General features: G+C 44.1%; 1 protein-coding gene and 1 long non-coding RNA gene across 5 annotated transcripts in view; one reads left to right on the forward strand and one right to left on the reverse strand.

Annotated features, from left to right (window-relative positions):
* Positions 1–11,968, reverse strand: part of Tbccd1 (TBCC domain containing 1) — a 40,639-nt gene extending 28,671 nt beyond the window's left edge. Inside the window, exon 1 of one of the 4 annotated variants that reach the window (XM_055625196.1) lies at positions 11,902–11,968. In XM_055625196.1, coding sequence (XP_055481171.1) covers positions 11,902–11,954 — 53 coding nt within the window. In that variant the 5' untranslated portion in view covers positions 11,955–11,968. Of the gene's footprint in view, positions 1–11,579 lie in introns of all 4 variants that reach the window. The other 3 variants (XM_055625200.1, XM_055625198.1, XM_055625197.1) reach the window with 3 other exon arrangements.
* LOC129689780 (uncharacterized) lies at positions 54–7,151 on the forward strand. Its single transcript, XR_008722176.1, has 3 exons — positions 54–230; positions 1,548–1,620; positions 6,286–7,151. It is a non-coding gene; the product is annotated as an uncharacterized LOC129689780 (long non-coding RNA).
* Positions 11,969–12,084: the final 116 nt, after the last annotated feature.

Here is a 12,084-nt window from a genome sequence, read left to right on the forward strand (position 1 = left end):
AGTGCGCAAGCGCCAAGCCTTCCACCACAGAGCCCAGGCTGACCAAGCCTAGAGCGACTCGTGGCAAACTGGTTCGGCAAACTGATTCCCTGGATTGGGAACTTTCTGGCGCTGTGCCCTTTACCCCAGGGATGGGAAGTTTTCTATGGCTCCGGAGAACTGTGGTCCTCCCACGTGGCTGGTGCTGACGAGTAATTACAAGGCTAATGGCAGTTTACAGCTACTTTGGGGTAGGTGCCTGTAAAGCTCCTGTCTTCTTAAGCGCTCTGGTAAACCAAACCGAGGGTGGAAAGGTAAACTCCACCCAGCAAAGTCTTACACAGCAAGAAGCTCCGAAGCAAGAGTCAGATCCCAAGGGAATGAAGCCAGAGCAGTGGCACTAGCTCTTTAAGTAATAGTTCCTTTTAGATAAGTTCTCTCCTTCCAGTGAGAAGGAGGGGCTAGAGCATAAAGATGGCCCTCCTCTCCCCCACCCCCACGCCAGTACTCTCAGAAACAAACACTGGGGGAAGGGGACACACCATATGTGGTGGTTAATGTCAACTTGACACAAACTGAAGTCACCTAGGAAAGAGGGACTTTCAGTTAAGAATTTCCTCCATCAAACTGGCTTGTGGCCGTGTCTGTAGGGGCCTTTTCTTGACAAAAAAATTGATGTGAGGGTCTAGCCCACTGTGGCGGTGCCATCCCTGGACAGGTGGCCCTGGGTGGCATAAGAAAGCAGGCCGAGCAAACCATTGGGAGCAGGCCAGTAAGCAGCGTTCCTCCGTGGTCTCTGCTTTGATTCCTGCCTAGTCATCCTTGTCTTCCCTCCATAAAATGAGCTGTTACCTGTATGTTAGAGAAACCCTTCCCTCCCCAAGTTGCTTTAAGTCATAGTGTTTAACACAGCAGCAGAAAGCAGACTAAGACACTGGAAAAACCCTTTCTCTTCTGCTCAATAAAAGAGAAGCAAGAAGCATTTAAGATCTCTGCCCCAAACACTGTGGGAACTCCAAACAAATGCCCAAGACTACATGATGAAACCTGAAGAGCAGATTTCCTCTAGACTGTTGGGAAGGAACTTTACAAAAAACCTATCCAGCAAGTGGCAAACATGGTTAGAGCCAGAGCTGGCCTGGTTTCAAGTGGAGCATCAACATGGGGGAGGACCAGACAGTATCTGCCACTTGGCTCTGGAGGACAGGCCCAGCACTGTGATAAGAGCAGTATTCACAGCCTGACCCCTGAAGGACTGCCCAGCACTTGTGAGCCCTCCTGGGAAGACAGCCAACTGACAGGATCAGTATGTATGGTTTAACCTTGCAAATGACTGTCTATGGGTGTGCCTGGCATCTGAGCGCCTAGGAAGGGGACACAGAGAATCCAGGCTGACACCATCAATCAGTCAAGAGAGCACACAGACAGTGCCTTAGCCAGTTTTCTCCCCTTTACACTTATCCCTTTATTCAATACACAGGATCAATTTACAGACCAGTGCTGTTTTGTTCTCATCCTGTCTTTCCCCCCCCCCCCCCTTACTTCCTTTTCTATTTTCATTTTGACAGGCTTTCTCCAAGAACACAGGCTGGCCTGTTTGGTGGTGTCTCTTGAGTCTCCGGAGAATTCAGGCTCTTTCAGGTTATATGACTGCATTTCTTTACCTCTCTCTTTTCATTCTATCTCCCCTCTGGCACCCACTGCTCACTCAGTCTATTTACTCCCCCCCCCATTTTTAATCAACCCAACACTAATCATAATTACTAGTCATAATTACGGACTAATTATGCATCAGAGGACTGCTATCCTCTAAGCATGGTGTGGCTGTTGGCCTCTAAACTCTCAGCAGATCTGCTCATCTGCAAAAGACCTGCACAAGATCGGAGACATTGGTGTTCTACTGTGGAGGGTACAGAGGCTCATGAGGCCTGCCCCTCCCTGAGGATACTCAGGCAGTTAATGGTTGCTAGGGTGGAAAGGTTCAAGAAGTCCTCAATGAAGATATCTAGGCAGTGAACAATTGCTGAGAGGGAGAGAGCTTTTCCTCAAGGTACAGTTGTTTGTAAGTTGCCTGTGCTCCTGTTGAAATCTCTGACTCATATTCCTGTAAATAACCCTAAGAAATTCATTGGTTATTTGTAATGGAAGTTTTGGTGTCTTTAAAAACTCAGGTATGTTATGTAAATATGTTTTTGTTTTAATGCCAAGTGTGGGATTTTAGTTTGGGGTTTAGTTTGTGCACAGCTGATAATTGCCTCCTGTAGGGCGTGGTCGCTGCTAGCAGCTAATGGCCTGCCTTGTGCAAGGCGGAGAGGGACATGGACTAGGACTCTGAGGAAGAGAAATAGGAGAGCCCAGGGAGGGAAAGTAGGGCATGGGGCATGGGGCCTGCCCATGGCAGTTTGGAGAGACCAGAGTGTGGTGGTTTACAGACAAACAGATGGAGAGAAACACTTCAATGCAGCATCTCCTGGCTGCATTTGCTGTTGACGTAGGTTGGCATAGCCCCAGGGGAGCCCCTAGACTCTAAACAGCTGGGAGAAGTAAGGGGTCTGCGCCCCCCTCCCCACTAACCTTCTCTCTTCTACCTAGGGTTGGGGAGTTGGAAGGGAGACGCTTTAAGGAACCCCAAATAAAATAAAGTTTAAAAACCATGATCACACCAGACCTGTACGCAATTTTGCTGTTGTTACTAGACTGTTGTTGGTGACATCTGCTCACACTCCCAGAAGAAGTTCACACAGTGCTTGTTGCCCAAACATGCGACATGATGGAACCAAAGATGACTTTGTGAGGCACACTTGCACTGTCTTTGAAGCAGGTGGTTTGAGAGTGGAGACTCCACCAGGACCTTTACAAATGTGGCATAGGATGGCATGTCTTCCATTGTCTGTGCTGTGGGTAAAGGACATACCACGAAATCTGCTGTGTCTGAAGGAGGGGTGGTGTGGATCTCAAGGTGGCCATCTTCCTCAGTAAGATATGGAGTGGCGTGCCTCCTTGACAAACCAGTCCACTTGAGTTTAGAGACACCTCCAAAATGGATTAGAGAATATACTACACTCCCTCCACGTAGCATGTATGGGACAAGGCGTCAAGTAAACTATAGCCCAGCCCTTATCTAGACAGTAAGACGTGTAATTAAGTTTGAGCTGTCTTCCCATAAAAATTGAGGTCAAAATGGAGGAATTACAAGAAAAAGACATGCAGATGATATCTACACTCACCTCTGACCTGTCAGGAAAGGAAGTAGTGAGAGACAATGAGATGGAAGAGCAGGCTTGACACTTCTTGTGGTGGCAGGGGAACTAGGCAGAGTGCAGATTAAATCTGTGGTAAATGGCTGTCACTGTGTTCTGTTGCTGGGAAGAGACACCATGACCACGGCAATTCCTATCAAGAAAAGCACTTAGTTGGGGTTCACGTACAGTTTCAGAGGCTTAGCCTATTGTCACCATGGACAATGGCATCATACAGGTGAAGTAGCTGAGAGTTCTACATCCAGATTCACAGGCAGTAGGAAGAGACTGAGCAGCTTTTGAAAACTCAAAGATACACCCAATGACCTCCTTTAAGAAAGCCACACTTACTCCAACAAGGACATACCTCCTAATCTGTCCCAAGTTGTGCCATTCCCTGATAACTAAGCATTCAAATATAAGAGCCTACAGGGGCCCTTCTTATTCAACTCACCATATTCCACTTCCTGGACCCCACAGGCTTGTAGCCAAATCATAATGCAAAATGCATTCAGTCCAATTTCAAAAGTCCCCACAGTCTCAATACCAGTTAAAGGCCAAAGTTCAAAGCCTCTCCTGAGACTCATGGCAATCTCTTAACTGTAACCTCCTTTAAAATCAAAATAAAAAAGCAGATCACATACTTCCAACATGCAATGGCATGGACTGTGCATTGCCATTCCAAAGGGGAGGAAAGAGCATAGTGAGGAAATACTGAACCAAAGCTAGACAGAAAACCAGCAGGGAAAACTCTAAATTTTGCATCTTCATGTCTGATGTCACAGTGCTCTTCCAATCTCCCATCTCCTTCCAGCATTATTGACTGCAGCTCACTGTTAGCAGCTCTCCTTGGCAGGCATCCCATGCTCTAGCATCTCCCAAATCTTGGGGTCTCCAAGGCAATCCAGGCTTCACTTTCACAGCTTCAGGTAATGGCTTCTCTGGGCTTCCATACAGGGACACCCCTGATACACACCTAGGCTCAGAGGGTGATTCCAAAACCCCTTGACTCTAAAGCCAGAACCATACGGCCCAAACTGCCAAGCTCTGCTGCTTGCTAGGACTGGAGCATAGCCCCTCCTTCAGTTACATCTGCATCAGGTTTCTGTTTTAGATGGTTTAGATGTTTAGATGTTTTAGATGCTGCTTAAACTTTTCTTTAATTCCTCTCCACAAGTCAGAAGCTCAGCTGGGCAGGGTCTTGCCCTGAGCTCACACTCCCTTTATGCCACTTAGCCTGGGGCTTTTCTTTAGTTTAAACTTGTTAGCTTTAGTACACTGCCTGGTGCTCCTTCTCCTCTCAGACTGAACATTTTGTGTTTGCCCTTGCTCGGCTTGCTCTTTTTCACTGTAGATCTGTGTAACAGTGACCACTAACAACCGTATAACAGAGTCAATACTAGGCTGTCTTGAAATCCCTCTGCTAATGCCATTCCTCTAAAACTCTTTGATTTAGGCTCAGGCAAATTTTTCTGGACAAGAGCAAAAAGCAGACACATTCTTTGCCAAAATATCACAAGAATGGTATCTAGGCCACTTCTAATATTCTTTCCCTCTGCAATTTCTTGAGCTGGGCTGCACAGTTCAAATCTCCCTTAGTACTGTCTTCATATTCATATTAGTAACAGCCCATTAGGCCCCCTCCCCCCCTTAACACATTCAGTGCTTTCCTAATCCAAAGTCCCCAAATCCACATTCCACCAACAAGAAGGATGGTCAGGCCTATCACAGTGACACCTGGTTCCCTGGTAACAACTTCACTTGGTCCTCACATTGCCCCTCATGGGATCCCAAAAATTGGAACCCATAGTAAGTGAACACTGAGGATGAGGCGGCAGTGATAGAAGATACCTAACAATCAGACCTAGCCTTTAATATAGAGGAAAATTCATAATACAGTATGCAGATGGAGGCTTTACTAATGGTCCAATACAAGAAACTATGATAATCAGGGAATATTCTGTCACTGAACTGTATGAATTGGGAATAACTTTTTAAATTGTGTGTATGTGTATGTGTGTCCCCTACTGTTTGTCTCTACTGCTTCCTGAGTGTAGGTACAACATGGTCTGCTCCTACTGCCTTCCCCACCATGACAAACTATTTCTTTAAAACTGTGAGCTAAAATAAGCCCTTTCTCCTCTTAACTATTTGTCTGGTTTTTGTTTTTGGCCAGGATATTTTTTTTTAAATCACAATAACAGAAAAGAAACTAGTACAGGAGATGGTATCAAGAAGTGGAGTCTTTGCTGTGGTAAACTTGACCACATGGTCTTTGGGTTTTTGTTTTGTGAAATGTTGTGGTTTTGGAATTCTATACTGGAAAAGCATTGAATTCTGGAAGCAAAATGTAATGGGTCATTCTAGTGAAGGACAGAGAACAGCAGTGCTAAAAGAGCAAAGCAGTGCAGCCTAGATGATGCTCATTAGAGGAACAAGGACCCTATTAGGACCTAGACTAGGGGCAATTAGTGTGATGTTTTGACACAGAATCTGGCTGCTTTCTGCTCCTTTCCTACGAATTTGAGTAAGCCTGACTCTAAAAATAATAGACTAAAGTTCTAAGACAGCCTAATGCTGAGCCAGTTGCATGGCTATTACTGATTACTCTGATGCAGATCTACAGTAGAAGAGCAGTGGGGCAGAAAGAAATGTGTGTCTGTTTGGACAGAAGGAAAAAAGCAATAAGAAGCTTTACAACGGTCTCCAAAGCATGTCCTAGAAAAGAGGCAGTAATTGCTCAGGGATTAATACCATCAAAGAGAAGCATCTTGCTTGCTCTTCACAGAACAAAAGGAAAGGATGGAGGCCTGAAGGCAAACCCTCAAGTAAGATCCCAACCCAGGAAAAGAGAGGCCTCTGGTCTCCATTGCAAAGCTATCAAATACCTAGGTAAGTTTTCACCAGCTACAGCATACTCAAGTTGTTACAGTGGTGGTCCAAGGGGATCAGGTGCCATCCTGAGCTGGCGAAAGAAATAGGCAGTATCACCCACGTCATACTGATTTTGGATTCATGAAAGATAAAAGACTGTGGAGATCATGTATTTTTTTTTTTTTCTTCAAAGTTTCAGAGAGCATCTGAGGCCCGGCAATGTGTGCATGTGGCAGATTGAGAGTCTACGGAATCCTGAGAAGCCACTGTGTAAAGCTGTGAAGATAAAGCCTGGGTTGTGATGGAGACCCCAAGATGTCTGAGATGCCATCATCATCGTACATCTTCCAAGGAGGGCTAAATACAGAGTGGAACCAGCCCAAGGATCCACTTTGCAAGCAGCAAAGCTGGAAGGACAGAGTTAGGCCTTGTAGCTGAAGTCCCAAGTACCAGAAATGGCACTAAAAGATTTGTTATTTTCTCTTCTGGATTTTAGTAATGCTTTGGTCTGATCTTTAATCACCTTTTCTCCCTTTTGGCATAGGAACGTCTACTCAGTCCCATTGTATGCTGGAAGTATATAATCTGTTTTTGTTTTTGTTTTTTTGTGTTGTTCAGTATATGTTCAAAGATTGCCATGAGTCTCAGAAGAAACTCTGGACTTTTGAGCAGTGTTGGTGTTATAAAACAGTACGAGAGCTTTGAATGGTGAACTTAAATGTGTTTTGCAGCATGAGCCATGAACCTATGGAGCCCAAGGGACAAGTGTTGTGATGGGAATATGAATGGCAACATAGTCTCATGGGTTTGAATACTTGGTCCTTAGCTAGTGGAGTGTCTAGGAAAGTTATAGAACCTTCAGGAAAGTTATGGAGCCTTGCTGGAGAAAATAAATCACAAGGGGCAGACCTTAGGGTTTTATAGGCTGGTTCCACTTGCTGTTCTCTATCTACTTTTTGAATGCAGATGATCAGCCATGCTTTCTCTGCCTGTTGTCATGTCTTCCCTACCACAACGGACTCTATCCTTCTGGAACTTTAGTTCAAAATAAACCTTTTCTCCCCTAAGTGGCTTTTTGTCAGAGTTGTGTTTTGTTTTGTTTTGTTTTTAATCACAACATAATACAATGTCCAGTTCACTGGACCAGAGGACTGTGTTCACAATAAGATATAATCTTTACAAGGTAAGAGAGGCTCTAACACATCTGAATTACTTAGACTAGCATGTAAATCAAGGTTGTAAAGTGCTAAACAATCAAGGAGGAACAAGAAATAGTAGACAAAGGGCCAATCTGGGAGTGCTGATTGGTCTTAGGCAACATAACACAAACCTACACATATCTTGGAAGATGGAATCTCAACTGAGGAATTGCCTCCATCAGACTGACCTGTGGGTGCATTTTCTTGATTGATGATTGGTGTGTGAGGGTCTAGCTCACGATGGGCAATGCCACCCTGGACAGGTGGTGCCGAGTTGTATCAGAAAGCAGGCTGAGCAAGCCAGTAAGCTACACTCCTCCCTGGTCTCTGATTCAGTTCCTGCCTCCAGGTTCCAGCATTGAGTTATTCCTTGGCTTCCCTAAATGTTGTATCAACTTTAAAAAGAACCTAAAGACATAAGCACATCTAGAAGAGGATAATAAATCAGTTTATATAGGATGCCAGCCAGATACAGCTGTAAAATTCTTAGAAACTTTACAGTTGGGTAAAGATACAGAAGACATGTGAGACAAAGGGCTAATGTGAGAAAATTCTCCAACAAGCCTCTGCCTGTGTTGAAGCGATAGTTATAGAGTTTGACTAAAGCTGGGCAGTGGTGGCACATGCCTTTGATCCCAGCACTTGGGAGGCAGAGGTAGGCAGATCTCTCTATGAGTTCAAGGCCAGCCTGATCTATAGAACGAGATCCAGGACAGCCACAGCTACACAGAGAAAACCCTGTCTCAAAAAAACCAACATAACAACAACAAAGAGTTTAACTAAAGTGGCCTGTTTTGCTGGAAAAAGATACTCCCAGATGCCATAGGCATATTAATGAGAATCTAAAACCAAGGGACAGATTACCTCATTAAGAGTTCTTAGCCAAGGAATCCCTGAGCTACCCCCCAAAAATACAAGCTATTAGCATTGCTTTGGATGCCCACAGAACTAGATGGAAAGACCCTATTTCTAAAGACATCGCACACTTTGGTTGCAGGACATGAAGAGATCAAGCTGGGATTAAGTTGGAAGCTTCCTTGTTGTTAGCTAGTTTTCATAGTGTTGAAAGGTACTGTTAAGCCGTTTCACCTATCAACATGCCGTCTGGTACCAATTTCTTTTCAATTAGACTTAAGGCCTGGTCCACAGAAAGAAACCTAAGAAATTCATGGTTGGTACTGTAAAACCAGGACTTAAACTCAGTCAAAAGCCTGTGGATGGGGAGATCACAGGTGCTAGTGGGAAGCTACTCCTGTGGGTTTGCTAAATTAACATGATGTGCTAGTCAAATTGCCTTTGACATGCTTATGTTTATGCTAAGATCATTGCTGCTGTCATCTGTGAACCATGAAGTGTATTTCTGTAGCTTCTATAGAAACAAAAATGGCCAAAGTAGAAAAGTGTGACTGCTGAATGCTCAGGGGCCATCTCTACCACCAATATCTGTATCATCGGTGGTATATCATCTATATCACTTACTCATCCACAGAAGGCTCCAACACAGAAGAGGGAGAAGACTCAGAAAGGAGGAAAGGGCCACATGTCACGGAATGCTGTCTTCCAAGCATGAAGCAGCCACTGAGCTCCTGAACTCTGAAGAGCTGTGATTAACTGCAGGAGATCTGCACAGCCCATGATTATCTCTAAGAGACTTGCCCACTTGTGTTTTTTTATGGAGCAGGGGCTCAGGAGGCTGCCCCTCTGAGGATGAACTGGGAGTTAACAGTTGCTAGTCAGGAGCTTACCAGGCTCTGTGCCTCCCAGAGGATCTTCAGGCAATTAAGAGCTAGTAAGAGAAACTTCTTCTGTGTTGCAGTTGCAGAATTGCCCATGCTTCTATAAGTAATTTTAGTTAAAAGTCATACTTAGGTAGAACTGTTTCTTTGGAGGGGTGAAAAGACCCCAGGTAAAGTTCACACACACTAATCTGACTATGCTGTTTTTCTTTCCATTCATATGCACAGTAAATATAACTCAGTGAAATAACTTAGTACTCATTACTATCTTAGTACAATCAGTGTCCCTTGCATCCAGAATAACTGGAACTCGAGAGATGATTGGCTTTTTATTTTTTCTGACTATTCCTGTATTTTTATAGCGGACATAACCGTGATAGTGATTGTCTGTGCAGATATTTACTCTCAGGGCAGTTTGGGTACTGTACCTAGTACTCCAAACACATGGGTCAAGGCTTGGAATCCTATATTTTAAGCTCTAAAAGACAACAACTGCTGGCCCACACTGTCATACCCAACCTATCTGTCATAAATGAAGGAGAAAGGAGGCCTTTCCATGATAAAAAAAAAAAAAAACAGGCTAGTGGAATTCATGACCAATAGGCTAGTTCTACAGAGGATATATGAAGGCATCCTTCACAATGGAGAGAAAGATAAACATACCCACAGGCCAAAGGAAAGAATAGCCCCCATGGAACAGAAACTAAACAAGCAAAAACAGGAAACCACTAACACTGCAAATCAACAAAATGATGGAAATAATACATACTTTTCGTTGGTAGTTGAATCTTAATTATCTTGATTCCCCAATTTAACGACATGGGCTAGCAGATTGGAGAGAGAGAGAGAGAGAGAGAGAGAGAGAGAGAGAGAGAGAGAAAGGGATCTACCTTTGTTGTTGCCTCCAAAAAAATTCATCTCACCATCAAGGACAGTGTTAGTACTGAAGAATGGAAAAAAGTATCCCAAGAAAATGAACCTAGGAAACAAATGGATGTTGCTAATCTAGTATCTGACAAAATATACTTCAAACCATATCTATTCAGAAAAGATAAGGTCACTTCATATCGATTAAGGGAACCAATCAATCAAGAAGACATTATTATTCCAAATCATATATTCCTCAAACCCAGGTGCACCCAATTATATGAAACAGATACTACTAGATATAGTCACAGACACAAATTAGTTCCAGCACAATAGTGGGTGACTTCAATATCCCACTCTCATTAAGACACAGGCTACCCTGACAACAAATAAACACCGGAATTAGACAGCATCCTAGATCAAATAGACCTACCAGACATCTATAAAGCACCCAAATCCAGTCTTCTCAACATCTACAATGGATCAGCCCCCAAGCAAAAAGGATTAATGGCAAAAAGGATTTTGGGAAAACATCAATGTTTGTGTTAGCACTATTCAGAATAGCTAAGTTATAGAACTAACCTAGGAGTTCAACAACAAAATAAAGAAAGCATGGCTTATGTACACAATGGTCCCCGCCTCACCATAAAGAATGTAGTTATATTGTCTACAGGGAAATGGATACAACTGGAGATAATCATCTTAAGGAAATTAAACCATTCTCAGAGGAAGAAATGCACGTTTTCTCTCATTTGTGGTTCCTAGATTTTTTTTATAGGCACTTAAAATCACATATGCATATATGGCATGAAAATAGAAGCAAAACTGTCTAGAGAAACAAAGGGAATAACAGGTCAGAGGAAAAAAAAAGAAAGGTAAGAAGGAGAATATGCTCCATGTGTATTATACACTTGTATAATGTTTATGCAAGAAAGTACCATATAAAATGAATACACACAATTAAAAGTTTTTAAAGGAGGCAGCTGATTATTCTGGAACACCCTAAGATATTTAATAGGTGAGGATACAGATCGTTAGCTTATACTGTTTTGCAAGTTAACATTAACTTGGAGTGCAACGAAAAGCCATTAGAAGCCCTTAAGCAAGACAGTGACATGATTTGACTTTTTTTTTTTTTTTTTTTAAATCATGAGGGCACTCGGGAGATAATTCGGTAGTAAAGCTTGCCACTTACTTGCTGTAAAAGCAGAAGGCCTTGAAATCCACCCATAGCAACAATGGCCTGAAATGCCAGCGCTCAGGAGACAGAGACGGGACCTTGGGCTCCCGGGTCTGTGTTCTCCAGGTCCCTAGTGCGCTGGCGCGCGCACACACTCATGGGATGGAGAGAAGTGTTTTTAAAGTGTCGTGTCGAGATATAAAGTTCTGGAGGCAGGAAGATAGGTTAGGAGACCTTTGCAAACACAAGATAACTGACTAGGGCAAGAGATGCCGAGATAAAGCTGTAAGTGGACATATTCGAGATACAGTTCGCTGGTGAAGGTCCGAACAGGTTATGAAGGAAGGAAAACTAAGCGTAGAGGCTTCCCTAAACAACTAGCTTTTCTGCGGTAAACAAGACGGGAGAACAGAACAACCAACGAACACGCTCTACGCCTAACAATAATAATGGCTTTTATTCATTGCACGCTTACTGTATGCAACAACACCGCCAGGAAACTTACAGAAAATGTTTCAACTCATCCCCAACGCTGCCAGTGAACGCTTTGCCTTAGTTGTGTCAAAAACAGGTTCGGAAGCGGGGTGGGGATGGGGCTGTCTCACCGCTACGAAAGGCTGGAAGCCGTTTCTGAACGTAAGTCGGTCTCCACGACGGCTTCCCTATATATTGAGACCATTTGTGATAAGTCTGTGGTGTCAGATCGTGTCCCTAGACAAGACGCCCCACGTACTGTGTGACACCTCCTGGAGCTGCGCCTCGGCGAGCGCGCGCGCGTCCCCTGAGCTCACGACGTACAGTTTGCAGACCGGTAACCAAGTTAATACCTCTCGCAAGCAATTGGTGAGAACAGGGAAGGAGCCTCGCGATTGGTGGACATTCGGGTCTTCTCGCAGCGCGCCCTTGGCCGCCTCTAATTTTCTCCTATTCGCAGGAGCTTCCGGGCGGCGCGGAGCTGTGACGTTTGCTCTTGCCATTGGCCGGCAGCCGCGGCTGCAGTTCCGCCATCT

The sequence above is a fragment of the Psammomys obesus genome, unplaced genomic scaffold, assembly GCF_907164565.1.
Source record: "Psammomys obesus unplaced genomic scaffold, mPsaObe1.curated_primary_1811, whole genome shotgun sequence".
NCBI classification, from domain to species: Eukaryota; Metazoa; Chordata; class Mammalia; order Rodentia; family Muridae; genus Psammomys; species Psammomys obesus.